The sequence below is a fragment of the Coturnix japonica genome, chromosome 1 (genome assembly GCF_054131305.1).
Source record: "Coturnix japonica strain WE chromosome 1, WE-NBRP24, whole genome shotgun sequence".
Classification (NCBI taxonomy): domain Eukaryota; kingdom Metazoa; phylum Chordata; class Aves; order Galliformes; family Phasianidae; genus Coturnix; species Coturnix japonica.
Genome location: NC_140663.1, coordinates 58803332 through 58831168, shown reverse-complemented (window position 1 = coordinate 58831168; position 27837 = coordinate 58803332). Strand labels below are relative to the sequence as shown.

The window sequence follows — 27837 nt, the reverse complement described above, 5'->3', positions numbered from 1 at the left end:
TGAAACTTAAAAAGTATTTTATTCTACTTTTTGATTTATCTACTTAACAAGCAGATGAGGCTGAGAAAAGTGAATCTAAACACGCTGACAAAGTAAGCATTTTCAACAAGGTAGATTCTTATTGCAGTGTATGTTACCAGCCTGGTAAATAACACAAAGTCAGAGTGCAGTTGGTGACAGGTGTTTAACATGCAGTTTCTCATTAAATTTATGTACATTATGATATTCAAAATGTTGTCTTAAGTGCTCACACAATGAGGGCATCCTGACTTAAAGATCTAAGTCCTTCGTAAAAGTCCCACTACATTCAGTGCTACAGCAGAGTCCAGACTCAGTGACATACAACTAGAGGCAACTTGTGTCTATTTTGTGTAAAAAGTTAACATATGGAAAACTACATCCAAAATATGAACAACACAGTTATGACCTGCTTATCTTGTGGGATGTTTGATGACAAAAAACCTGGGTCACAGTGTTGTTTAATATACCTCTTATTTCTAAGGGTACACATATTTCATCTTAACCAAAGTAATAACACAAAAGCTTGAATTTTGCCAGAGTGGAGAATGTTGCATTATGTCTATTATGTAAAATGATTTCCCTGCAGATGTAGGCAGGATTTAGAGCAAGTGGTTAACTATTAATGTCAGTGAATTTCATGAAACATATCAAGCCACTGTGTATACCTCTTCACAAATATCTATTTTCTTTTTATTTCTACCTGAACCTGCAGTCACTTGAAGCAAAATGCAGAATACAAAGTTGAATGCAGTCAAATGGAAGTATTTCAGCACAACAACCAAACTGTATGATGATACAAACTCGCAAAGGAACAGATGTATCAGAAAGAGTGTAACTGAGTCTCTCAGCAAGAGCACCATGAATTAAAAAAAAAAAAAAAAGCTGGAGAAGCAATACCATATTTCTATATATAAAGCTATAACTCCACAGGTGGTTGTATGTAACAAAGCTGGTTTGTCAGCTGAGTATAGAACTGATGGATAAAAGTGTGACATCTCATATTAGTGGTGGAGAACTGTAAATAGCTTCATGAAAAGCATAATCCTTTGCTAACTCTGCCATGGTATGGTCTCTTTCTCAAAGAATTCCCTGCCAACAGCGAAATGCACACCTGGTGATCCTAATGCTGTGTGTCAGGATCTGTTCTAAAATATGTTAATATAAGTGATTAAGGATTAACAACTTGGCCAGCAGGTGTGCCTTCATGTGGACTCTATAGTTCAGCCAGGGATTCACTCAGAAATCATCTCTTAATAAAGAGTGTTGATGAAAAAGCAGACAGTAGCTTAGCACAGATGGCAAATCTCTTCCCTTCCTAATTCTCATGTATCCAATTGTGAGCTATAGTACAACAGTATCTGCATTCTGATTGGAAAGTTGGGGATATGCACAGAACTGACAAAGTGAATGAGCATTATCAGGATGGGATCTTTGATCCAGACTGCAGACAAAAGTCTTGATCCCTACCTTGGATATACTAGCTTGAATTTGTTGTACTTCCTTTGATTAATGCCACAGAGAACAGAACCTGCCCTACAGCTGCTGTTTTTCTTCAATATTCAATGACTATTTATTGACAACTTCAAAAGGAACAAAGTAGGTTGAGATCATTTTTTAAGCCCTCTTCATGTGTTTGAATGATATGATATAGGAAAAGCTATGTATAGAGAAGAGTTCCTGTGCTGGAAAGTATTACAGGCTGTTCATGTGATGTCTAGCTGTTAGCATGCTGTAATGCATAACCATTGTTAAACATGTAACTGTTGTAGTTGGTCCAGTCATCTGCACATTGATATTCTTGGTTAGGCTGAATGTATGGATGATAAACAGTTTCTTTTCCCAAGAAATAGGATGGAGCAAGTCTTTGTAAAACAACAGCGCTGAACTGGTATGTCAGCTTCCTTCGAATTTTAATAATTTCACCTGTTCTTCCATAATTCCTCAGTGCTCTGGCCATTTTCTGATACGTCATGATCTTGCGGTTTCCCTTTCTTTCTCCCCACAGCTCTGCAAGTTTCTCCTTGTTTTTGGAGACAAACTGGAAGACACCATTGGGCTTATCCACCCACTGGATGCAGTTTGCCATGGCTGGATCATACAGAGACTCGTGGAGGTACTCAAAAAGACGAAGCTTTTTTCTACCTATTAAGAAATAAAGTAAAAAAGGTCAGAATGGAACTCATGCTTGTTTTAAAAGGTAAGCAGTTATCTTATTCCTGGAAAAGATCTTAAAGGAAAAAGCATAGGTAAACCTATTAACCTGTCAAAAAGTCAAAAAGACAAACACTTTGCAGGAAATCATGTCCTCAGGCAGTGCTGGCAAGAAGTTCTGAAGGTCCAATCTGAATGCTTTTTAATAAACACTTTCTCTTCTTAATCAGAACTCAAAGATTTTGAGATGAACCAATTCTGATGGGTTTTTCAGGACTGTTTTTGAGGAAGCAAGATAGTCTCTGATAGAAGAAGGAGTGAGCAAGAAGGAAAAGCAAGCTAGTTTTGCATTATGAGTCTTATCTAGTCTATAAAGAGCTATACCTTCTTGCACACCTGTATTTCTAATAGCATGCAGAAGTTTCAACTTGCCTTCCAATGCAGAATAAAGGAAGAAATATTTGTCATTTAAGTGAATTCTTCTTCCCACAGGTTTAGCTCTCAAACTTAAGTTCATAGTAAGGCTTATTTAGTTTCACTTTGGTCTTGCAGGTCCCTCTCTTTGAAGCACTCCTAGTTCCTTTCACTGAGCCAAGGGTGACCAAGAAGCTACCATAAGGAGGAAGAATTGAAGATTATGAGACAAAGAGGAACATTTTGCAGAAAGGAGAGTATATGCAGAAGAACGGCTTCCACTTCAACAAAAGTGGAAACAAGCAGCTGCACCTAAATTTCATAGTCTTGTCTTGCACGTCTATTTTAAACTAAAGGCTGGGGAAAAGTGACAGTTGCTAAGGAACAGTGAGGTCGAGTCAAGACATCTGTTAGGGATGACAGTAACTCTGCTTCTGGTGATAAGGAAATAGGAGAGAAGTGGCCAGACTAGGAAGAAGAAGATCCTAAAAACAGAGGTACTTTCCAAAAAAAAAACCAAAAAACTATAAATTTTCAGGATCTAAATAAAAATTGGCCTGTAGCTGGAAGTACATTTTTTTTACTATACATGCATATAATATTACCAAAGTGAGTAGCTTAAAAGCAAACAGAAGACTGCCTGGACACAGCAGGCCTGAATCATAGTGGGTGACATCCTTAGATCCCCTCCAACCTGAGTTATCCTATAATCCTATGAACCTACGTTAGAATGAATAAAATAATGGGGACATCTGGATGTTTTTTTCTGTTCATCAGAGCGTCTAGCTACTGTAGACCGAGTCCTCAGGAAAACAACTGTGTGACCTTGTATGTACCAGCATCTCAGACTTCATGCTGTCTGTCCTCTTCACTCAGCTGTCACTTCTGTCCAAGATTTTATTTCTAGACACACACACACACAAACACTCACACACACATACTTCTTTCTCTAGCTGATGTCTTGGTTTGAGAATGCACGAGGGTTCGTATGTGCTACTGTGTTTCTATGCCCCAACTATTATCCCTGAAGCCCTACATCATGTGAACACACCAATTTAAGCTGGAATTAATGCATGGACCTTCACGTTGCATAAGTCAGCAGTGTTCACTGCCTGTCTTCAAACTGTGGTACAGAATAAGTCCAAGCTAGTTTATGTAGGTTCTTGTGTGGTCACTGGAGGGAAGGAGCTCCTCCAGAAGATCCCCAGAGCATCTGAATTAAGTTTCTGTACTGAACTGGCCTAAAGCAGCTTAATTCTCTCTGAATGTGTCTTTTGAATTTCTCTCTTGATTGTCTCCACCCACCATGCTTTAGTTCATAACAAGGAATGGTCTTGAAATGCATGAACTGGACTTGTTTCAGAAGAAACCAGATTTGAAAGTGCTTTCCAGAAGCATATTTAAGTCACTGTAAATTTCAGAGCTTGTGATTATCCTTGATATAGCCCTAATAACCACTGTGAAACACATGAAACATGGACATTAGGTCCTCAGTGCTGGTTGTTTCATCTACAAATCTATTCCTAAAGGGCCAAACTACTTGCTATTGTACAGATAACCTCTCATGCATCAACAGGGGCTAAAGAGGACTAAAATTGTATAGGTACAGAGTAAACAGAAGAGATTATTCTTCTCATTGTCCTGAGGAACTTGTAGTAGCTGAGCTAGTAAGCAACAGAAACCATAGTACTCACCATCAGTGGGAAGGGATGATACCAAAAACTGACAGCATGTGGTTAAAGTTAAGAGAAGGGGATTTCAAAAAGGAAGAAAATTAGGAAGCTGCTCAAAAGGACCCCACGGTCAAAAGTAGGTACAATAGCTCAGAGTGGAAATCTTATCCAGTAGAGTCATAGAAAGGATGCCAAATCCCATGGGATGAAAAGCCGAGAATGAATGCAAGAACCGAAGTACAATGATGACAATGGGCACCTGACCTGTTCTCTACAAAAAAAGATGTCCACTCAAGTAGGGGTCAGTCGAAAGGAGCCCAAAAACATCTATCAAAGTGTGCTCCCTTTTTTGTGACAAAAGCTAAGAAGTAATTTGAATGTTAAACAGAGAAAGGTATAAAATCCAATTCAAACATCTGTGAAAAACCTTTGAGAAAGCCATTACTTGCTGGACCACATATAATAACACAAGTTATTAAAGTGATTAAAAATATTAGTGTACTTCTTTGTATGAGACTTCAACTGAAATGATTTGAAGTGAAAATGTATCCCTTGCTCATTTATCCATGTAATATACAAGAGGAGATAATGAGAAGTGGGGAGATTTTTCTTAAGTATAAGGTTTAGCAGACAGGAACTGAACATTTGCATTTGTATTCTAGGTGTTGTTAAATATTAATCTACTTTACCTATTAAAAGTAAAAAAACAATAAAAACAAACAAAAAACCCTAGAACATGGAAAGCATAGAAAGCATGATCTATCAAGGGAATTTTAAATTAACACAATGCACTTATCAAGGGATATTCTTTCTACATACCTTTCCCTGCTTTTGGCTGGACAGCAGCAGCATGCATCACTTGGCTTTCTGGAGTATTCTGCAGCGTATGGTAGACAGAATCATCTGTGTAAAAATCTGCTGCACTGTTCTTCAAGAATTAAGACAGAGAAGAGTTGGCAACTTTAGGATTAATTACCTGAAGCCTTAAAAATGCAGCTTTTCATCCCCTGACCCACAGATTTTTCACAGCCGCAAAGGCATGCAGTATACTCTATCGGTCAATACAAGATGAGGGCCACCTGGACTGTGTCTCAGGAGAGACTTTGTCATTCCTATGTTAGATTCTCACTGATCTGCTGGTTGAAAATGGGCTGTTGTGAAATTCATTTACCTGAAATTATCTCCTCTGCACCACCCACCACTCCTGCAGGCCACACAAAGAAGGTGGACTCTGCAGGCTAAAGTTTGTTTGTTCGTTGTTGTTTTACATAATGAACCCCAAAATAGCACCAAACAGCTAAACTGATTCCTGAAGAAGGACTATTAAATATGTTTTGCTGATATACCCCAGTGTGGTTTCACCTGAATTACACCTGGCAAGACCGAATTTACAATAGAGGCAGCATAATTATTTCTATTACAAATCACAGTCAGCCAATTTTCAGTTTATGTCCATAGTAATTAGCTCACTTACTATCACAGTTCTCCAGTTGTATCCTGGTTCCTCTGTAGAGGGTACTGAGGAGTAGCTGGGACTTGCTCGAAGGTGGGGATGATGGTTGATCACAGTCAAGCAATTTTTATAACCTGAGAATTTGGACCAAAAACTGAGTTAAAAAAAAAAAAAAAGAGAGAGAAGGAGGGAAAAACAAACAAAAAAGCAAACAAAAACAAAACAAACAAGCAAACAAACAAACAAAAACAAAACAGAAAACAACTGCAGCAAACAACCTAACACGCTACCGGGCCTGTCAAAATGCAGTTATCCAATTGTTGCCATCTAGATAATAAACTCCCTGTAGCCAGGATGTTTCATACCAGTGGGTTATCCAACATAACCTGCATACAGGTACTGCTAACCATGCCTCTAGGCTGGTTTTGCTTACCTGCGTGATTTAAAGCAGTGTACTTTGAGATAAAATGTCAGTTATGTTACAGTATTGTCAGGCAGTTTGCTTAATAGAAAAAAGGAGGATCATCAAGATTAGGGAATGGGATAATTACAGAAGATTATTTTACATATTTTGAAGAGGAATAGGGAATGCCACATGATTCTTTAGCAAGTCATTAGTACAACACAAATGGGAGTATAGAAACATGAATAAAGTGAAGGACAGAAACTGATAAATATTCTGGGAAATACTGTTTCAGTTATCTAAAAGCATTACTATTTCAAATCAGCTACAGGAAAAACAAATTTCCCAGAGCATGTGCAGTGCCTGGAAGAAAACTCAGAAGGGCCCCAGGTCTTCAGGAAGTTTAAAAGAAGCAGAAGACAATGCTGGACTAATGCACTGGAAGAATTTATGTGCCGTGGGTGGTCAGAACATTCAGAGAGTACAACTGTTGCAAGTGGAGCAATGTCTGTGAGCAACAGAATGTAAATGCACACTGAGTTGCAAGTGTTTTAATGTCTCTCTGTTGGCCCTGACAACGGGTACAGGCTAGAACACTGGGAGCATTTGTATACAGTGGATAATTCAAGTGTGCAAATTACCACTCAAGTGGAGGCAAAAAACTTATTAACAACAGCTGAAGTTATGAGCCAATTGGTCTTATTTACATTTCAATGTATCACAGATAAATACGCAAATAAACTTTCTTGCATGAAATACAGTCCACACAGAATATAGTAAGTATGTTCTTCTGGATGTAGAGGATTCACAGTGTAGCTTCTTTCCTTTCCTTCCACTACTATTCATGATATAAAAACACCATACACAGATATATTTTATATTTTATAACATTTTAATTGCAAATATCTTCCCTGAACTGGAGGAATCTGCAGCTTACCTGTATTTTAAGTTTTGTAGTGCTTAAATCTTAATCTAGATGCCAGGAAAATAGCTTTTCTGACAATAAACTACACTCTGCCTAGTGATATTTAATATTTGTACCTGAATGTAAAAAAACAATTATGGAAACTAAATAAGCATGTTGAATTCTTTCTCTTCTTTTGGTCTTTGCACTGGAATTCATTTCTATATGAGTTTATTTACAGCATAAGGGCATTTTTCAATTGAAACATTAAAACTGGAATATGCCTGTTGCACTTGGATCTTACATGTTTCGTTTTGAGCTCAATACACCTCAACTAGTACTGGACGGAAGGGGAAGAGGGGCTGTCCAGTAACTTCCCTGTGATGTGGGTTGGAAGAGGCAAACCACCCTGGGCAGTGTCAGGCACAAGAACCCTCCAACCCTTCTTCCCCATTTTCATCACAGAACAGCTTGGGTTGGAAGGGACCTCAACAATCATCAAGTTCCAAGCTCTCTGAGACAAGAATTGTACTCCTCAGCTGTCCATTAATCCACCTCTAGGGATATATCTCACGATACGCTTTTCTGTAAGAATGTAAAGCTGTAAGTAAAACAAAGCAATGTCCCCCCTTTACCTTGTGAGTACTGCATTTCTCTGTCGGAGTGCTGCTGCAGTACTTCTAGTGCATCTTCAAAAGCCTGACCCAGTATGTCTTGATCAGGAAAATTCTGCAAGAACATATTTCTGTCAAAAGTCAGAAAAGACCAGGTGTTCTTCAATATCATCAGTAGGAAGATCCCAGATAAATATAGCAATTACATAGAATGTGCAAGTATCATACCATCCTGCTGGAATACGTATTTGGCAGAAAATTAGGCATTACCAGAATCTCTACTATTGTGAGAAAGTTCTCACTCCCATGAGAAGTCTCTTTGAGGTCAGTGGGAAAACTCTCACGGGTAACATTACTCACACGGGCAAATGTTTCAAGGTTCATTTCCTTCATCTGCAGCAGAAGTTTACTTAAAGGGTGTTACCATTATTGCAGTGCTTTACAGCATTTAGTGCAGAGGTATATATCACTAGTTTACCATGATTTATGAAGCCAATATTATCATTCAATATCATCACCATGACAAAAAATATTACTTGCAAATCTGGAATTGCTTATGCAGAGAGAATGTTGCATTGTAGACTTACCATTATTTAGATATCAAAGCTCAAACACTGCTTAAAAAAAAAAAAAAAAAAAGAACAGTGAAGTTGTATATTTCAAAATAAACAATATCTCAGCATAAATGAAATTAAATACATATTATTTCTAGTGATGAAATAAAAGATAACAGTACTGATAAATCTGGGATTAGAAAGTGGTAATTTGTTTTAATTGCAATTAAATACATGTAACATTTTTGTTTTATTTTTTGTTGTATTATCTTTCATTACTGGTGTTTCCAATTTCATTAATACTGTAGCATTTAGGCTACCATCTATGTCATCATAAACGTATTTTTAAAGACTACAAGACCTGAAAAGGAGTCACTGCTGACATTCAGTCTTAGCTCAAATACAACTTTCTCAATGAAATACTAATTAGAATTAAATGAAAAGATTTAAGTCCTTTTGTTCTTCAGATATAGTAGAAACAAACTTGTTTCATGCCATTATGTAAATTACTACCTGGCTGTAAATGAATATACAAAAGCTCCCAGTGTAAGTTTGAGTTCCAGAAACAAATGTCATTGTTTAATAAACAGTGAAAACAGACACTTTTTCTGGTACCTTAATATAGAGCGTTCTTTTACATACAACATTACTCAGAAACTATTCATTATTACCTCTTCTTGACATGGTCTATTTTTGTTACAGATTATAAAATTGAAGTTTTTATGACTTGCAGCTTTTTTCTTTTTCTCATTTACATTTATGTTTTAAAATGGTAAAAAATAACAATAAAAATACTTTTATTTATTTTACTCATGAAAACGCAAAGGATAGGAAAGATTCTTAATTGTAAGAGAGAAGTATCTTCAGACAAGACTCACAACAGGTGTTCTAACCAGATAATTATGCTTCAGTCATAATATATATATATCTTAAAATACACCATAAAATACTGTCAACATTCATAAAAAGCTGTTTAAGATCATGATGACTCTGCGTATCAGAAAGATCTCAGCATGTGAAATGAAGTCCTGGTGATTCAGTCAATTGACCTTGCCAGAGCCAGTGGGATTTCTCTCTTTAATTTCAGAACAGCAATTATTTCAACAAACTAATTTCACTATAAAGCCAGAACAGACCAAATTAATTCTTTACTTGCAATGGTTGCCAGATTCTTGGAATACAAAGCTGTAGAAATTAAAGACGTGAATCTAGTGGGTAAAGACCCTAGTTACCATAATTCTAATTATTTCACTATCTTCAAAATGCATTTGTCTAACTCCAACTTCAGAGTGGCAAGTGGTTACCTTGAACATCTGCCATTGATGCTGTTCAAAGCCTGAAAGGGTACTGAAAAGTATCACTATCAGCAACATACTGGTGAATGGTCGTACCAATTACAAAACTGAATTCACTTTAGAAAAGAAAAAGTTACACCAAAAATAAATTTTATAAAATAAATAAATCTGAACACTTACCTAGAATTTCAGCTCCACACACAACACAGGAATCTCTGTTTTCATACATAAATGAAAGACTGAGTTCCCATAGCAATGGGCTGGCAAAAGGGCTGCATTAAATAGCTGTTTTTGGGGAAGTGTTTTGGGAAGGGAATTTTTCTAAGAGTAAAGGTGTAGTACAGTACTAGTATGGCCTTCATTAATCAGAAAAGAAGAGTGATTAAAGCAAACAAAATAAAACTAAACATTATAACTTAACAAAAACAGGAAGATTCTAGGCAGTGGAAGAGTTTCCTTCTGGCTGTGAGACATCCTAACGGGTCTGCCATTGGTATGTTACATCTGGGGCAAAATCCTACATCCCTAACCTATCCCAAACAGACTGCTGTGGATCTTCTGGCTTTAGATGAACCTCCTGTTTACTTCAGTGTAAGAAGATGAAACCAGACCCCAAAATACAAGTTTTGGGGATTATAAGAAGTCTGCTTCACATCCCAGGTTTATTGTCCAGACACAGCTCTAAGGCATTTAGTAAAGATCCCATCAAGCTGTTGTTGCTGATTTAATGCACCCTTCCTGAGCAGCTCAACTCACAATACTGTGTCCTCTGAGATGAGGACTCTTAATTTTTTTCAGTACAAAAATTCTTACCACTGACATAATCCTGTGCCACAGCTCTGTGTAACCAAGTCTTTCAGAGGCATATTTCACAAAACTTTGTTAACATATACCATGACATTTCTACAAAATAGTAATTACCTCTTACAATATTTATCTATATTCCCTCACTCTAGAACTGTCTTGACAGTCATAGCCTGCACTTGTCTATGAATGCTGAGTGGAAGTAAGTTGAAGCCAATGTTAGTATCAAACATCATTTGCTTGTTTCAGATGCAAGTTGCCTTTTCAAAATCTACACCACAAACTTTAAAAATGTATTTTTAATGGAGTATATTGACACATGTATGTGTTTTTTTGAAATACAAGTTCCAATTCATAGCACCTTTCTGCTATGACACAGGCTTATTCTGTTATGTGGAGAAACATCAGTGTCTTGGTTTGGTTCTTTTCTGCAGTATAACTGTGTGTCAGATTTAAAATTATGAATGAGCTTCAAGATCTCTTGTGGGTATCATTCTGATAATTAAGGTATTAATAGGCAGTCTGACCTACCTACCCCTACATCTCTATCTGAAGCTGGGCAATTCACATTCATTCTGGCTACCCGGTTACTAGCTGGGGCCAAAGCAACTATGATCAAAGTTGAGGAATTAAAGCCGTTATATTGCTCAATCACAATGTTTCATTTAAGTAAGAGGCTACAGTGTACGGAAGGTCATAAAAAGGTTTCTTTTCAGAATAAATGGGAAAGTGCCAATCATAGAGCAAGCATATCACATGTAAACTTGAGCAATCATTGTATCATAGGGTAAATCAAACCCCTTCTGTATAGTCATGATAGGCAATGTGTTGGCCTCTACCAAGAAATGCTGTCACAGAAGAAAGCCCATTTGATTTTTGCACTGGATTGGAAGACAGATTCCAGATAAAAGCCTAAAAAAGAGAACTTGCTATCGAAATGTTGTCTCATACAATTGACAGCAAAATTTGAAAATCAGTTAGAAACCACAGCATCAAGATTTTCTCCTTCATCCATGTTTTAAAAATAAACTTCAAATGACAGAGTGATTGTTTAAGTTTCAGAACATCAATAATGCATTACAGCACTTGTTGGTGGGCCATAGAAAGCATGAAGACTCTTGCATGAGGCCTTCTTTAAACACAGAATAAAAAACAGTCCAAACCCCCATAATGAAGCACAAAACCTTAAAATTGTAAGCTTTCTTACTAGGCATTTACAACTCTCTCGGATTTTTTTGAATGTCAGACAGTTTGTAAATGCCCAGGTAACACAGACAGACCACTTGCAGTGGAAGAAGACCCTCTATTTTTAGAAAGGATTCTATAATGGGGAGTCACCTGCTCCCTATGTAGTAGGCCAGTCACCAATTCAGCAGTCTTCAGAAGGTAGCTATTTAAATGTGGCAGCCACAGATAGCTTCCATCCTTGCATACGTGTTCAGGCCTTTGGCAGATCTCATTGCAAATCCTCTTCTGGCCATGCAGCTCTTTGAATGAGCAATGATCTTCGTCATGAATTCCCATGGCTGTAGGTTCACAGTATTAAAAAACCAGACACTGTCCCCTTGTTAGAGAGAACTTGCCTGTTCTCTCATCCTTAACCTAACCACGTTAACCAGCAAATTTTCAAATCCATGCTTGTTCTGGTCTGCTCCATCCAAGGTCTGAAAGAAGCTGGGAAGTTTCTTTCAGCAAGGATACAGCCTTTTTCTTTGCAAAGCAGAAACAGGGATCAGCAGAGAGATCTCTTCTTTTGCAGTGACAATCCAGGCACGAGTATTTCATGGTGAATTGATCTGGAATATAACTTCAAATTAGTGGCCTCAGAAAGTGATTGAAATTCCCAGCCCCAAAATACAATAAAGCTTCTCCCTAAAAACACAACAAAACAAACAAAATTCAACAACACTGGATACTAAGCTATCAATAAAAACGAAAATAAGCATTCTAACTACCAGCCTAAGTTCTGCTTACTGTGATTACTTACTGCTTACTGTGATTAAAATGGAAAACAATTATGGCATTATGTCAGTTAAGCAAATGAGATAATGAAACTGTATCTGAAGGCTACATTTGTGCTGGGGGATTCTGATCTACGCATTTTGACAAACAAAATGACCTATTCAAATACCAGAAGATGGGAATATACTTGTTTCACAAATAGTGCTACAAATGGCAGTGAAAATCTATGCAACACAAAAAAAAACCCAAACTGCTTCATTGCTGTTGGTGGCGTTATAGTATGAGTTCCTTAGCTGGTGGAAACTGGCACAGTTACCAAAGCCAAAGTATCACTGATGATTTGTATTAACAGATTCTGGCTTGTAGCTGACACTGATCTAATCTTCAGTTCAGTAAGGTGGAACTTGTTGTGCCATCAACTGATCCTCCACATTCTTTCCTGACTTCCTGATATGAACTGTTTCTGCAGCCACCTTACAAAACATTACATTTGGATAGACTGACATAGTGGCTGTATTTCAATCCTCTTTAAAAACAAAAACCTTTGCCCAATCATTCTCTCCAATTATGAGTTATGTATGCAGTATTTCCTCTTCTTAAGAAAGAAGATATAGAGAACACTGTAAAAATTGAATTTTAAACCCGAACTCAATCAGATTATCTCAATCAGACTAATTTCCCTACCTTTGAATATGAAACTTTTGCCTATTACACTGAGATTCAGAATCATGTTTTTAATATTGTTTTACAGCATTTTGCTTTAATTATTTTTTGTGTGAAATACTGCTTTAATCCTCTCAGAGTTAAAACTTCTTCAGACTTTACAGGGCTAAAGAAAAAATTTATTTCTATTTCTTACGAAGATACTCTCTACTTTTAGACTACCTCAGAATTATTTATTGATAAAATTATGTAAATTATAGAAACTGAAGCACTGATGTGTTTAAATCTGAATTCTGAATTGAGAACTCATCATTCAGTCTTAAAAGATATTTTTTACTTGGTAAATTTCATGTGTTACATATTTGGTTTAGATTGATTGAACAATTACATTAAAAAAACCCAAGCAACAAGCATTTGGATAAATCACTGCAGAGGTTAGGTCTGAAAATTTAATTACCTCTTTTAAGGCCTAAAAAAAGAAGTTTATTGTGAAGGCTGCAAGAGTGGACAGATCAGCTCTTCTGTGGAAAACCCATGTCTAAACCCTCCACTTTACAACTAGACCCAAGATATTGGTCCAGTTGTCCATGTCAGCAGGTCTTCTCAGGAAGTTTCTTCTTTGGCACCACATAACCTAAGGAAGTGAGTTTCTGCTGGGAAGTCCCATGAAGACAGAAGACCAAAAACCACAACAGAAGCACAAGGAACTAATAACAAATGCATATTAAAAAAAAAAATAAATAAATAGTAAAAGAAGATTTTGAAGTGGTATATGAAGCAATTACTTTGATTAATCTATAGTTATCAGTATTGTTGGAATAGATAGTACACCTACAAGCCAGTAACCCTGCAGGGGAAAACCATCAGAGAAGGGCAAGATTATAAATATCAGAGAATATTTCAAAATAGCTACAAATAATAGAAAGACTGTCATCAAGGGGTGAACTTGATAAAGGGGAAAAATGGAAAAGCATACAGAAAGAATAACATAGTCTTTTAATAGCATTAATTTTAATAATTCTTCATGGTGAAGATGAGGAAACCAAACAAAAACAATATTCTATATCTATCTGTTGAAGAAACATGCCTCCAAATTAAAGGGGTGATTAATTCAATGCCCTGTTTTAACTCCATTCTCCCCAAATCATTAAGCTGAGATATTCTAGGCAACAGAGACCTTTTTACTCCAGAGAATGGAACAACATAATTGTGTCTATTTTCAAGAACCTGAAAAAATATGAGTGTGATAACTGCTGTAGCATCACACACATTGCAACTTAAAAACTTGATCTTGAAGCTATGGAAAGATCAGGTGTTACAAGTTAGGTACCAAAATACATCGTTTTAGGTGTCTTCTCTCCAGAATGCAGAATGTACGTTACTCTCCCTAGGCTCTTTCTGAAGCTTTTGGAAACAGTTTTGTACCTCCAATCAGAATCAAAAGGCACAGCATCACACAGGAAATAAAAATACTTTATCTATCTAGTAAGAAACTTTAGAGAAAACGTGTCTGAAATCCCAGCCCCTTCCTTCCTTCTAAAACCTTTCTGGGGGATACAGCTGTGGTATCCTAAATGATTGAGGGGATGCCACGGGCAGTGGTGTTGTGAGTTTAGTTCCCTCCTCAGCCTCAGGAGTTCAAACTCACATTCTCCACCATTGAAGAGAATGCCCTAAGCAGTAGACCTACATGATAAATCTAGGCTACAGCACTTCTTCACCTTCAAGCTGGGACAACTAAAGTTGAGTCTTTGTCCAAAAGGACTGTTTCCAAAACTCTAACTTCTATAGTTGAAGCAAAATCTACTAAAAGCTATTAAATACGTAATGGAGGAGGAGAGAGGAGGCAGATGCTATGAGCAAGGCTTTAGAAGAGAGAAAAAGCTGCCCTGGGTCAGACCAAAAGTCCGCGTAACTATTGTTCTGTCTCTGACTGTTTCTCTTACTGGATGCCTACAGATTCCCATGAGGGGAAAACCAAGGGAACCTAGTTTCTAGCAATCACCTGCACACAGTCCTCCTTGTGGCTGATGTATTTTGTTCCATGAAGTTCTTATTCTAACATTCATACGTAAATGCCAGGATAATCACTGATAGCTGTTATGCGTGCCTCAGAGCATGCTGATATTGAAGGTCCAGCATCAAATTTTTGGATACAACAATGACAGTTACCTCAAAACAGAGTATTTAAAACCAAAGGACAGAGACTTAAAGAAAAAATGAGCCAGTAAGGAGAATAAGATCTTAGAAAGCCCATAGCAGAATAATAAAAAGAAATAAAATTAGAAGACCTGTAGCAGACCTATATAGACACAAAAAATATAAATGTAATGTAATCTTAACAATCTAACTGGACAAGACACATACCAGGTTTGAGCATACAGGCCACTTAAACATCCCTTGAAAAGCCCCATCTGTAGTTAATTAACAAGGAAAAAATCAACGTATCTTACTAAGTAAGCTCTAAATTATCTTTAAATCCTCTGGTAAATTACTAGCATTGAAAAAAAAAAAGTGCTTACAACAGAAAGCAATAGAAGTAAATCATGGGACCAGCTTAGGTTTCCCAAGATAATAGAAATAAAGGGTGCCATATAAATGAAAATACCAATTTTATTCATGATGAGAATATATTTTTTTTATTAACTAGAAGAGTGCCAGCTTATCTCTTTCTTAAGTGGATGTCATTATTGTCAAGGATGCTGGCATAAAGCCTATGAAGTGTATATATTTCCTTTATAATTTCAAAGTAGGATAAAATAGTATGGAGGTGTAATAAAAAGGAATAAAGTTCACTTAAAATGGAAGAAAATATTCTAAGCACAAATCTGAGTTTTCAGCATTACTCAGCCTTTTGCAGAAAATCCACCAGAAGTCTAAGAACCAGAAATATAAACTGCAAGTTGTCATTGCCTCCTGAAAAAAGAGAAATCAGTTTGGGCTTTCAACCAAGGGATGAAATGTTTCACAGGAATTTTCCTCCAAATATATTCCTGCAGGTAATTAAATTAAATGAATTTTGTCTTAGGTAATTAAAAATAAGGTGCACTAATAGCTAGCCCAGATCATGCAATACACAGCAGGAAGGCCAACAGCCCCTTGTAGGCCTATGTGCTAAAAAACTGAATATGCCTTTACCTTTAATATTAAGGCATTCACAATATGGAATCACATTTTGATATCTTTCTCATATGTATTAGTACCATGCTCTATGACAGGTGCCACAAAGTTCTGGATCTGTGCAAGCATGTAACCACCAAAGGCCTCCCAGATCATCCAGCCCAACTGTCCACCCACCACTAATATTTCCCCATTAAACTATGATCCTTAGTATCACATCCAAACATTTCTTGAACACCTCCCAGGACAGTGTCTCAACCATCTCCCTAGGAAGGCCATTCCAGTGCCTGACCCCCCCATGGAGAAGTTGTTTCTAATATACAGTCTGAACCTCCCCTGGTGCAATTCCCTCTCATCACTAATAAGAAGCTGTATGATTGAGAGGAAGATAGAAACCAATAGTTATAAGAGGTAACCTATTGATATAGCTTGGCTGCAGACGTGAAAAAACCTCAGAAGCTCTGAATCAAAGTAGTTAAAATCCAATAACTATTTAAAGCCACTATCAGCATTATAATTGTAATATGGAGAAAAGGCCAGCACACTTAGTCTTTACTGAAGGAGCAGAACGAGGTCAGATTTCAGCCTTAGTTCTAGATAAGAGAAATACATTTTAAGGAACTACAGAGTGGTAAAGGAAATTCTTTAAAAATAGAATTCCTCTTGCTACCATGCTCTGAAGATGACTTAAATAAAAGCCACTCCAAATGGGGTTTTAAGCTCTGATGATACAAACACTTATGTGGGCATAAAGTGCTATCACTAGCAAACAAGTGCTTCCTATATTACCAAGGAAATGTTGAAGAAGCACTTAGGCTTTGGGGATTTTTAGATTCTAGTATTACAGAAATCCTGTGCCTTGATGGTAGGGTGGGAGGCATGCTGGTAACACTGTTTCTCACCCTGGAATCTTTCTCTGGATTGGAATTTTATGAAACAGCTATTTATAGTTTTAAATCTCAAATTAAACTGTATTTTTGCAATGCTTTCTTCTTGGCCACATTCTTTTCAGTTTCTCTGGGGTGAAAGAAATGGTAAAAGCTGATGAAAAACTTGTCTAAGAAGAGCTGGTTTATTTATAAGTTAGTTAGGATTTGTTGTTTGTTGTGTTTTTTTTTCCCTACATTCTATTATGAAAACAGTTAGAAAAGTGAAATATAAGGGGAAGAGATCAGCTAAAATAAAATTTAGGAACAGCTTGTTGTCCACATTGCCATTCTCTCTTCTCTCAACAGCTGTAGAAGCCCGCAGATTTAAACAGACATTTAAAGATCCAATCTCCTTAGAAGAGACCTACAGTAAAAGGCTGAATAACTGTTGAATTATCACTGAATTCAAGAAGCAAGAGTCTTGGCAGGCATACCACACCTCAGCCTCATGTAAATGTCTTCTATGCAATCCCTCCAGCTCACACATACAATGTGATCTCAGCCAGCCCAGCTCTCTCAGGAGTGAGGATGCATTTGATAAATGTACAAAAGAAACATCAAAAAGCATGAAGCAGATTGAGAAATGGAACCATGGCTTTATGAATAGGTCTTCTGGTTGCCTTCCGTGAAACTGCTTTTAAGCTGCTGGCAGGCTAGCTACTAAATTCACTTGTATACAAGATCCTAAAATAAAGGTAGGCCTGATTTAAAGTGGCTTCCTTTAAGGTGATTTCATAGATTAACAGAGCTAGAGATACAGTTCTAGAAAATACTGAGACGTATATCATGCCTAATAGGAAGTACATTTTAACTTAATACTAAGTATGTACATAACAAGCTGAGACCCTGATTACCGGACAGTGAGAGATACCAATGCATAGTAATACAGTGCCTTGCATTTTATTAGCTCCCCAAAAAGATGCACACACTTTGCAGTAATAAATGTAAATAAGATTCCAGAGGAAGAAGCTTGCAAAGTGTATTCCTAACATGATACAGCAAGGGGAAATGAAGACTGTTGAGTTCCACATCACTCTTCAGATCAAATAGTATTTTTTACCTGTGTCGGCCTTACTTTTATCATTTCAAGTCAAGCTCTTAATAATACCTGTACAAAACTATATGCTGGAGTCTTGAAAAACTTTTAGATTCAAGGAATGTAGAGCCTACTCTGTTAAATTAAGCACAACAGAAATATTATGTTTTTCATATGCACAGCCTGAGAGATCAAGTTTTACTCCATCCCATGACAGGGAGCTATGATAACATAGGTAATGACCTCTAATTCTTGTTTGTTTTCAATCTGATTTTGAGTAACTGTTGGAAAAGACCAAAAAAATGAAAAGCACAACAGAAATCATTAACAAAATATTATTTTTGCATGCTACTGTGTGCCTCATGTTGAACACTTTCAGCTAAAATCCAAGGCAAGCAGAACTGCTTTGTCCTTGATGACATTCTCTTGGGGACTGTTTAATTACACATACAGAAAATCTCACAAGTGTGTTTTATGCTGAAGACACATCTGTCTTCTGTTCCACAAAAACTTATCTGAATCTAGATAATGCTAAAAGCCCCTGAAACTCTTCCTTTCAATCATACTCAACAATCCAGCATGTGAAGCCAGAGAAGACGCGCTCTGCTCCTTCCCAGCTTCTTCCTAGGCAGCGGATTGTATACAAATAAGGAAGACTTAAGAGGAGAATTTGGACTTATCTTTTTGGGTCTACATGAAGAGAGTACAACTATGCATAAGAGGTCTTTGAGCAGGACAAGAAGACCATAAGGCAAAGATGGGGGGAATGGAAGACTGGTCTGTAAAAGACAAGGGAAGGGGGGACAAGGTTAAGGAATAGAGGGGAAGTATCAGTGCCCTTTTCCAATTTCCAAACTCTCGAGATCTAAGCATGACTCAGCAGAAGCATTCCAGGGATAGAAAATGCCAAAATCAAAAACATAACCTTCCTGCCCTCCTCCCTGATTGTGTGAACATTTCCCTTTGAACAACTCTGTGCATGGAATAAATTTTGCTCTAATGCTGACTGTTCGGTAAATGAGACTGTCATGTGCAGAAACCCTGCTGCATCTGTTGCAGAAGTTGTAAACTAATCTAGTGAATAAGGAAGAGAGGATGCTCTCAGAGTTCAAGCAGCTGAAGGCTACTCTGGAGAAGTGGGTTCTGACCCTGTCTTTACCACAGAGTTCCCAAATGATGCTAGGCAAGTCCCTTTGAACAAACTTTCACAGGTGGTCACTTACTGTGTGTTCCTCATTTTCTGGATGTCTGACATGAGACCCCAGTACAGATTTGCAGAAATGTTGAGTGGCATCAGCTGCAGCTGTGGTCATGGAGAACACACTCAGCCCATAGCTGCCCACAAATGCTGAACTCTCTAGAACATGAGCTCTTGGGTATCTTTTATCAAATACACAACTGGAGTGGGTGTTCTCTAAATTAATCTCCTTGTGACTTTATCTCACAAGTAAGAAGAAAGGACAATAAAATTATCTTCACATATTGAAGCTCTTTTGAATATAAATGTCCTTTTGCTTTTACGGTATATTTATGTTGCAATGAGACTTGTGCAGCAAAGATTGTGTAGCAAGAACAGCTGGTGATGCACTGCACAGGCTGCCCAGGGAGGTGGTGGAGTCACCATCTTAGGAGGTGTTGAAGAACCATGTGGATGTGGCACCATCTTAGTATCCTTTCAAAGTAGGTTCAAAGAAGATTGTGCTTTTGTTAACAAGTATGTAAAATTTTAACAGCGAGAACAACTTTTTTTTTTTTTTTTTTTTTTTTTTTTACTAAGGATGTTTTTCAAGGCTTTTGACTCAGAGATATTCACGTAAAACAGTGCTAACAAAGATGTAACCTGTCAGATGTTCTTTCCCAATTCCTAGATCTTCCTGTGCACCTCTATCTTAAAAATGACCAAATACACCTCAGATGGGTTATGGGCACAGAACACATACAACACACTTCAGAATGTTGAGAGAACGGGAATCTCTGGCAGTGTTCAGCGGCTGAAGATGGCAGTGATGTCTTCCCAGTTCTTTGTTTGGGAAAGTAATCACTCCAAGCACATAAATGAATTTCCAAGCAATATCATCCTCAGCAGCATCACATGAGGAATTAGAGTTACTAAGTGGCTGCTGCCTTTATACAGACTCAAGCTCATTATATGAGATGTGGTTAGAGCTTGAGATTTGCCCGTAGCAAAGAAGTCGCAGCTTTGACATGTCTGCTCTCTTATTTCACAATTTTGTTCATTTTCTAGCTGTCCATGTCTTCTCACACAAACATGGCATGAAGATCTTGATATTATCTTTGCACTACGTGTGCAACAACAATGCACCTACATTCTGATGAAGGAAGAAAACATCAGGTCTTTTTTAAAAGTAGAGAAAAGAGAAATTAAACATCGCATTCTTTTCCTGTGCATACCATTTCAGAGGAATTACACTGCCTCTTTTTCACTCCTGTTTGCCTATAGGTAGGTATTAAGTGGCCGTGATAATAAATAGCACAAATGGGCTTTTAAAGAGGTCTTCCTTTGCTGTTTCAGGGTGTAAAGACTGATGAAAAAATTTTTGTTCATGAAAATCACATTGACTGGCAATATATCTGGAAGTGAAATGAAGCAAAATTAAGGAAAATAAGCTGAATACATCCCCAACTTTAAGTGAATTAATCTCCGCTTTAAGTATGAAGTCTCTATGAGAATGCTATAAAACATATAAATCTACTTTTAGGAGACAAACTTGACTCAGCATAAGGTTTATTATAAATACGTTCCTCTTTTTTAATAGAATCTGAAACTTGCTAACATAGTAGCACCATTCTTACAGAACAAAAGCAGTAATTCCACATCCTACATTCCAGCAGACATACTGGCTTTATTTTAAAACCAGTTTGAAGAAGTAAATGCAATGAGAACACAAAAAAGCACATGGAATGTATTCTTACACAGAAATTAATGGGCATAACATAGGTAGATAAGTTGATAAATACTTTGATACAGATAGAGCTGTGTGGCAGGAGGGAGAACAAGGCCAATAGCAATTCAGCAGAGAAACATGCTTTGTTCTATGTCAGTGTAGAAATTTTATCTGAAATTATGCTTCTATTTACACCAGTAATAAGCTGTGATATAGAGAATATTGCCTTTGATTGCGACAGATGTACTTTTCTGCATTGTCTTGTTTCTGACTAATAGCTGTGAATATGTTCTCACTTTGGAGCTGCTGTCCTAGTTAAACTATACACACTTAAGTATTCTGTGTAATTTAAGTCTCCCTTTACCAGCCAGTTTTTTTGTTGGGATTCTAGGTAGCTGCTTAAGACAACATGAATATACTAGTTTCATACTTTAGTATGTTATTGCAAGAAGTTTTGGAAAGCACAGATTGTTTTTTTTGCTTTATGAGATCTTTGCCCCTTATGTTCACTTTCTGTCACTGTGAGGAGATGCTTCTGATCTCTGAATGATTTCCCTGTGGCATTCCAGGTGATGTATGGCACATAACTTGAGGAACTGTGAATATAGTTGATGAGCACACAGGTACTCATGTGAGTAAGTGAACTCACAGAGGAAAAGGACACAAGAAAACACCAGAAAACTACTCGTTGAAGCAAGGAGGCCACAGTTGAAAGTAGGGCTTAGTAACTGGAAAATAAAGCCACATATTTCTCATTTATTGCATTTTAGCTAATTGTGTTTATTGTTTTTGTTGCTGTTGTTTTCTTTTCCTCTTTTTAGATCTGCTTGTGATGTTTCACATTTGTACCTGGCTGCTGACTTCAAAAGCTTTTGGGCAGAATCTAGAATCCATTAGCCTCTCCTACAGTTACAATGATCCTGCTTTTTCCTGGCTGCAGATCTTACAGTTGTTGGAAAGCTTTCAGAGGCTCATTAAACCTGGTGATTATACTGTGGACTTGTCTGAAATGAATATATAAAAAATGAGTTGCAGGTGATCGTGAGGGAATAGACTTGCTATTTTAAGTGATCTCTTCTGCTCTGTCTTCCAAACCAGGTTGATCAACATGTAGCGTATTTATTATCATATAAATACCAATAATCTAAACCAAAAATAACAAAACTCTTACGGTCTTTTGCTTAGTTTTTGGCATTTCTTTAGTTGGTTTTGTTTTGTTTTGTTTTGTTTTTTGAGCCAGTATGTTCACAGTTTTCATTTTGAAGTACAGTATGTTGCCATATGCATATCTCTTCATAAGTCCTTATCAATAGAATTTCATATGTTGTCTAACACGTGTTGAAATACCATACAACCAGGCCAACTTATGCATTGCTTTTGGCTGCAGTGCAAAATGAAATTCAGTTCAGTAACCGTCCTGGTTCATGATGAATTCATTTATTTTTTATCACAAGAAACTGAAAAGACATTCAACTTTTAAAAGAACAGTTTGAATTGCTGGAGCTGCTAATTTGAATGCATTCATTTTAAGTAAATTTTTGTGATACAGAGATAAGTGGTTTGGTGGCAATGCATATGTTAAAGAAAACAGAATTGGTCTTCACAAGCTGTCAGCAGAGAGGCCACTCTAATGAGAAAGCAGAACAGGAATTAATGGTTACATAGACAAATTAGGATATTGCTAGGATTGATCAGTCTGGAGAAGAGTAGGTTCAGAGGAGACATGATTGCTCTCTATAATTACCTAGAAGGAGCTTGCGGAGAAGGGTCAGCCTCTTCTCCCAGTTGACTGTGATAAGGCAAGAGGGAATGTTAAGTTGTGCCAGGGGAGATTCAAGTTGTGTATTAGGAAATATTTCTTCTCAGAAAGAATGGTGATGCATTGGAACAGGCTGCTCAGAGAGGTGGTGGAGCCACCAGCCCTCAAGCTGTTTGAGGAAAGAGTAGATGTAGTACTTACAAACATGGTTTAGTGGGCAATGTGGATATATGTGGAAACATGGTTTGGTGGTATGTGGATATAGATGATCTTAAAGGTCTTTTCCAACCTTTATGATTCTAAAGTAGTGAGAAATGAAGCCAAAGCTGTTCTGAGACAAGAAGGCACTTCTATCACTTGGCTATCTTTCTTTGCATCTTTTTCAATAAACTTTTAGGTTTGGTTGGTTCCCATGATTTCCCCCCATTACTTTTCACATGATTCACCTCAAACTTTCATTTTAAGTAAAGAGAAACACTAGCACAAAAACCCAGCTGCAATCAGTGTATTTGTGTTCCCTTCCTCCATGATCATGACTTTCAGAGGAGAGCCTCTGTGGGCTGAGGTGTTTTCACAAATGTAAAACAAGTTTGGACAAAACCATGCAGAGCCACTTGCTCAGGATGTCCTGTATAGCTCTATTTATACTATCATTCACACAGGCTGTTGTACAGCCTGTACTGCTCAGGATGTTGCACAATAACTGCTCATTTGAGGATCTCTATAGTATTAAAGGAGTTACTGATCTTGTTAAGAAGTCCTTGGAGAGAGATGTGCTTCAAAGACTTAGTTCAAGCAAACACACCATCCATGTATGAGCTGACAGGGCTCTGCATGTCTCTTCCAGCAAGAGATCATAGAATCACAGAATGGTTTGTCTTGGAAGGAACCTTTAAGATCATCCAGTTCCAACCCTCCCACTATAAGCAGGGATACCTCCCACTAGATAAGCCTCTTTGGAAGACTGGATTAGAGAAACAGGCACCAGAGGTCTCCAAAGTAATGGAGAGGCTCCTGCACATATCAGCTATAAGATGGAGAATGGGAGAAGGCATGTGAAGAGTGGGTGAGGGTCCTGGTTTGCTCAGCACAGAGCAGAGGAGCTGAGGGGAGGCCTGATGGCGGCTGCAGCTCCTCACAGGGAGCAGAAGGGCAGCGCTGAGCTCTGCTCTGTGTGACAGTGACAGGGCCCAAGGGAACAGCATGGAGCTGTGCCAGAGGAGGGGCAGCTGGGGGCCAGGGACAGGGTCTGCACCAGAGGGTGGTGGGCATGAAACAGAATGCCCAAGGCTGTGGGCACAGCCCTGACTGCTGCAGTTCAAGGGCATTTGGACAGTGATCTCAGACATATGGTCTGATTTTCGAGTGGTCCTGTGTGGAACCAGGAGTTGGACTCAATGGTCCTGGTGGCTCCCTTCCGACTCAGGCTAGTCTATGATTCTATGAACTCTAGGGAGTTTGGGATCAGATCTAGAGAAGAGTGTATGCCATTCTTAAGAAGAAAGTGTAGAGGAAATGCATGATCTGCACAGGAAAGAAGAGTCTAGAAGAGGGCTTCTGAAGTGGTTTGTGTGTAGTGGAGGAAACCAGTGAAGAAGGCAATGGTTCTGTGTAAAAGCAACATGTTTTTGAAGCTCTGTTTAGAACAATAAACATTTACAGCTGCACCAAGTAACTAAAGCTTCATCGGAATAAAACCAGAGCTGTGCCAGTGACATGCAATGGTATCACTAACTGCACTGTGAATTCACAGCCCAGAACTGCTTTTCATTTCAGAAGCAAAGCCACTTGGTGAAGTACTTAGGCTACAGTGTAAACTATATAATAATAATATAAAAAAAATAGACTAACCAATTCTTTCAAAATAAGCAATTCTGTTAAAAACAAACAAGCAAAACAAAAAACACATGTCCTATTTCTTGTCCAGTCTATACAGTGACTTGTTGAAAATAAGCTCAGTCCTAAGGCAGCTGTAGAAAACGTGGATTAGCCCTGACTTTTGCTTGCAAAGGATGTAAGATTTCTGGGACAGCCAACAGCCCCACAGCCTGGTGTTAACGATGTACTGCAGCAGAACTGAGCTGCTATTGCTTTGGAGCTGTGGGTATGTGTCATCTGTTGGTTGGGTGATTTGCAGTTCAGTGTGCCAATGGGAAATTCCTGAGACTGTAAATGCAAGCTTGTTCTACAGAGATGTTTTCAATTAATCCTTAGTTCAGAAATACAAGTCATAAGTGAAGATATTAGCGTAGTACACAGAAATAATGTAGAACAAATAAATGCCAATGTAAAGGAACCAGTAGCACTCAACCTTACGGAAGGTTTAACCAAGTGTTAAAGTAACCATGCTGCCAGACCATCACTGGAAAAAGGATTAGCCCTCCAAATGTGTGCTTGAATGTAGGTTGAGAAGTGATCAAAAACACTGTCAAGCAAACATCCCAACACTGTCAAGCAAACATCCCGCACTACCAAGCCGCTAAACCCCTGATGGTTAGCAGTGCAAAGGTACCAATCAGAAGGCAATATTTAGTGAAAGAACATCCTAGCTCACAACTAAGTTCAAAATCTATGTTATTCTGTTCATTTTCCTTACCTGGGAGTGAACAAATTCCACAGAAATGCAGTTAAGGCACAGTACTTCGGACAACAAAGCTAGGAGCTTCACCATGCTAGCTAGGGGAACAGCTAGATTGGATGGGGTAGGAAATGAGTTGCACCCCATACCATTGCAAGTAGGGATCTTTTAAAGGTGTGTGCTCAAATTCAGTGAGAAATCACTGAATTACTATGTTTTGAAGACAAATACACAAGGTCACAATTCAAAACAATACAATTGTCTGTTAACTCTTACAAAAAATAAAGGCGTTTATTGAACGATTGGACTTCAAGTATTTCTATTGTAAAGTTTTCATAGCACAGTGCATCACGCATTATCAGAGGTGGTGCAATTAAACTGTTACATATGAAGTCCAACAACTACTAAAAATCCCTTTGCAAGTCCAGCAGCTGTTCCGAAGCCATAGGGAACACTTAAAGGGAGCTTATTACAAGGCCAATGCACAAAGCAGTCATAAACTGTAGGTATAACAGCCCATAAGCAATTACATAACGATGACATTTAACGAAACAGTGCCAGCCTTACCTTTAATTAGCATTTCTGGGAGATGAAGAGAAGACACATGCCTTATGTGCTCCCTTAATTCTCATGTAACCCATTCTTATATTGGAAGTATTTAATTTTACGGATGAAAACTGACTTTTTCATTAGCAGGAGATTCTTCTAAAGGAGAAAATACAATTTTGCTTATATATTATTCATAGGTGGGGAAGTTGTATCAAATCAAAGAGGTACTTTTTTTCTTCCTGAGGAACATGCCACAGAACAAACTACAAGAAACTTGTGTGAGAAGGAATAAACCATGATTTGCTTTGGGAAGGTACTCAAAAGAAACTCTACAAATCTTCCCCTTGCATCAGCCTTCGGCTGTTTTTCTAGTTCAGCTTTCTGATCCTGTGAGAAAAAAAAATGACAGTGATAGTTCTGGCTATTCAGTGACTGAATGGCTTCTGAGCTATTACTCATCAGTATTGAGATCTAAGGATAAAAGGTTAATTCTGTGAAGACCCCAGCTCTAACGTGGGTGTTCAATTGACACCCTCTCAGGTTTGATGCACCCTAGGAACCATTAGGTCAAAGTGAGAGCAACACATAGGGCTAAAGGTCATTAAGCAGCCACCATCACTTGCAGCTTGATGTCTTGCATATTAAACAGTTGGAAGTTTCTTCAGTATTCACTAACTTAAAGAAAGGGTATAGACCAAACAGTTGGACTTAATGGTCTTTGTACATCACTTCCAATTGGAGCTATTCTATTCTATTCTATTCTATTCTATTCTATTCTATTCTATTCTATTCTATTCTGTTCTGTTCTGTTCTGTTCTGTTCCAGGTACATCAGCTTCCCCAAAAGGCTTTTAAGGTTGATCCAACAGCAGCTGGGATTCCAAGGCTTTCATGCCTCCCAGTGACAGAGGAGGCATGGATTCTCTCACTGTCAGCTATATTACAATTTTGCTCATGGGTACAAGAGTTATGAGTTAATAAAGTGATGACTTAGGAAATTCACACCTTAGATTAGACTTTTATATTCCCCTTTTAGACAGAAGGGGATTGAGCCTTTATTTGATATGCTTGTTTGTCTTCTCTACTAATGAACTCATAAGATAAAAATTAATTTACAGGGCACAGAGGTCCTGTGAATTTAGGAGATCCAAATGATCTGTGACACTCTGTCCTCAAAAGCAATCAACAAAATCAAACAGCAGGAATTATTAGAACAGCAACAGAAGACAGAGGAAAAAAAACACCATCTGCAGGCCTGTCCCTTGAGGCAAGACAGCTAGAGAACAGAGGACAGCCCAAGCTACAGGATGATGGCACAGAATCAAAGAATCATAGAATGACTTGGGTTGAAAGTGACCTTAAAGCCCATCCAGCTCCAACCCCCTGCCATGGCCAGGGCTGCCACCCAGCTGCTCAGGCTGCCCAGGGCTCCATCCAACCAGGCCTTGAACACCTCCAGGGATGGGGCACCCACAGCTTCTTTGGGCAGCTGTGCCAGTGCCTCAGAGACAACAAAGGAGGGTATGAGTGGCTATAAAATCAGAAGGAAATAAAATCAGTCAAGAAGGTAACATATTTGTTGTGGTTCGGAATATGTAATTGGGAGAGGCTGGAAAGAAGGAGTGAAGGACAATAATTCTACAGCCTCTCACATTGTCCCCAGGGCATCTGGTGACATGCTTTGTTGGAGGCAGGCTGCAGACTGGAGTGGACCTCTGACTGACTTCGTATAGCTTTTGTTCTGCTCAGTGTGCTTGTCCAGATGCTCACCTTGTCACTCCCTTCCTGATCTCACAGGGGAAGCAGCAAATAAAAAGAAACAAGGGGAAAGGCGATGAAGCTGCGGACAACAGAACCTGACTGGCCAAAACAGAAAGCAGCTCAGGCTCTTGTTTAACGAGATTCACCATCAGCTCTCACAGTGCCCCCTGCCTTTTGCTGGCAATCCAAATTAAATAACTGTACTTTGCACATTCATTTACAGCACACCTCTGAATGAAAGCGATACAGCACCATCTGTGGAGGTGTTCAAGAACTGTGTGGATGTGGA

The 27837-nt window shown here is 38.2% G+C and overlaps 1 protein-coding gene across 4 annotated transcripts; it reads right to left on the bottom strand.

Annotated features, from left to right (window-relative positions):
• SPIC (Spi-C transcription factor) lies at positions 1 to 27002 on the bottom strand. 4 transcript variants are annotated; one of them, XM_085521920.1, is made up of 7 exons: positions 25807 to 27002; positions 9663 to 12082; positions 8221 to 8250; positions 7655 to 7748; positions 5734 to 5846; positions 5079 to 5187; positions 1 to 2163 (listed from the first exon to the last, which is right to left on the bottom strand). In XM_085521920.1, the coding sequence occupies exons 3-7, from the start codon at positions 8221 to 8223 to the stop codon at positions 1736 to 1738; spliced, it is 747 nt and encodes a 248-aa protein (XP_085378046.1). In that variant the 5' UTR covers positions 8224 to 8250; positions 9663 to 12082; positions 25807 to 27002; the 3' UTR covers positions 1 to 1735. The 4 variants fall into 4 exon arrangements, with proteins under 4 accessions (XP_085378046.1, XP_032301688.2, XP_085378037.1 ...); XM_032445797.2 differs by having other exon boundaries at positions 8221 to 8247; XM_085521911.1 differs by having other exon boundaries at positions 7655 to 7764; positions 25807 to 27000.
• Positions 27003 to 27837: the final 835 nt, after the last annotated feature.

Coding starts and splice junctions, on each gene's coding strand:
- SPIC (XM_085521911.1), bottom strand. CDS start 7,760: ATGTTCTTGCAGAATTTTCCTGATCAAGACATACTGGGTCAGGCTTTT. Junction 5,188..5,733: donor ACAACTGGAGAACTGTGATA/GTAAGTGAGCTA, acceptor TAATTCTTGAAG/AACAGTGCAGCAGATTTTTA. Junction 2,164..5,078: donor CCAGCCAAAAGCAGGGAAAG/GTATGTAGAAAG, acceptor ATTTCTTAATAG/GTAGAAAAAAGCTTCGTCTT.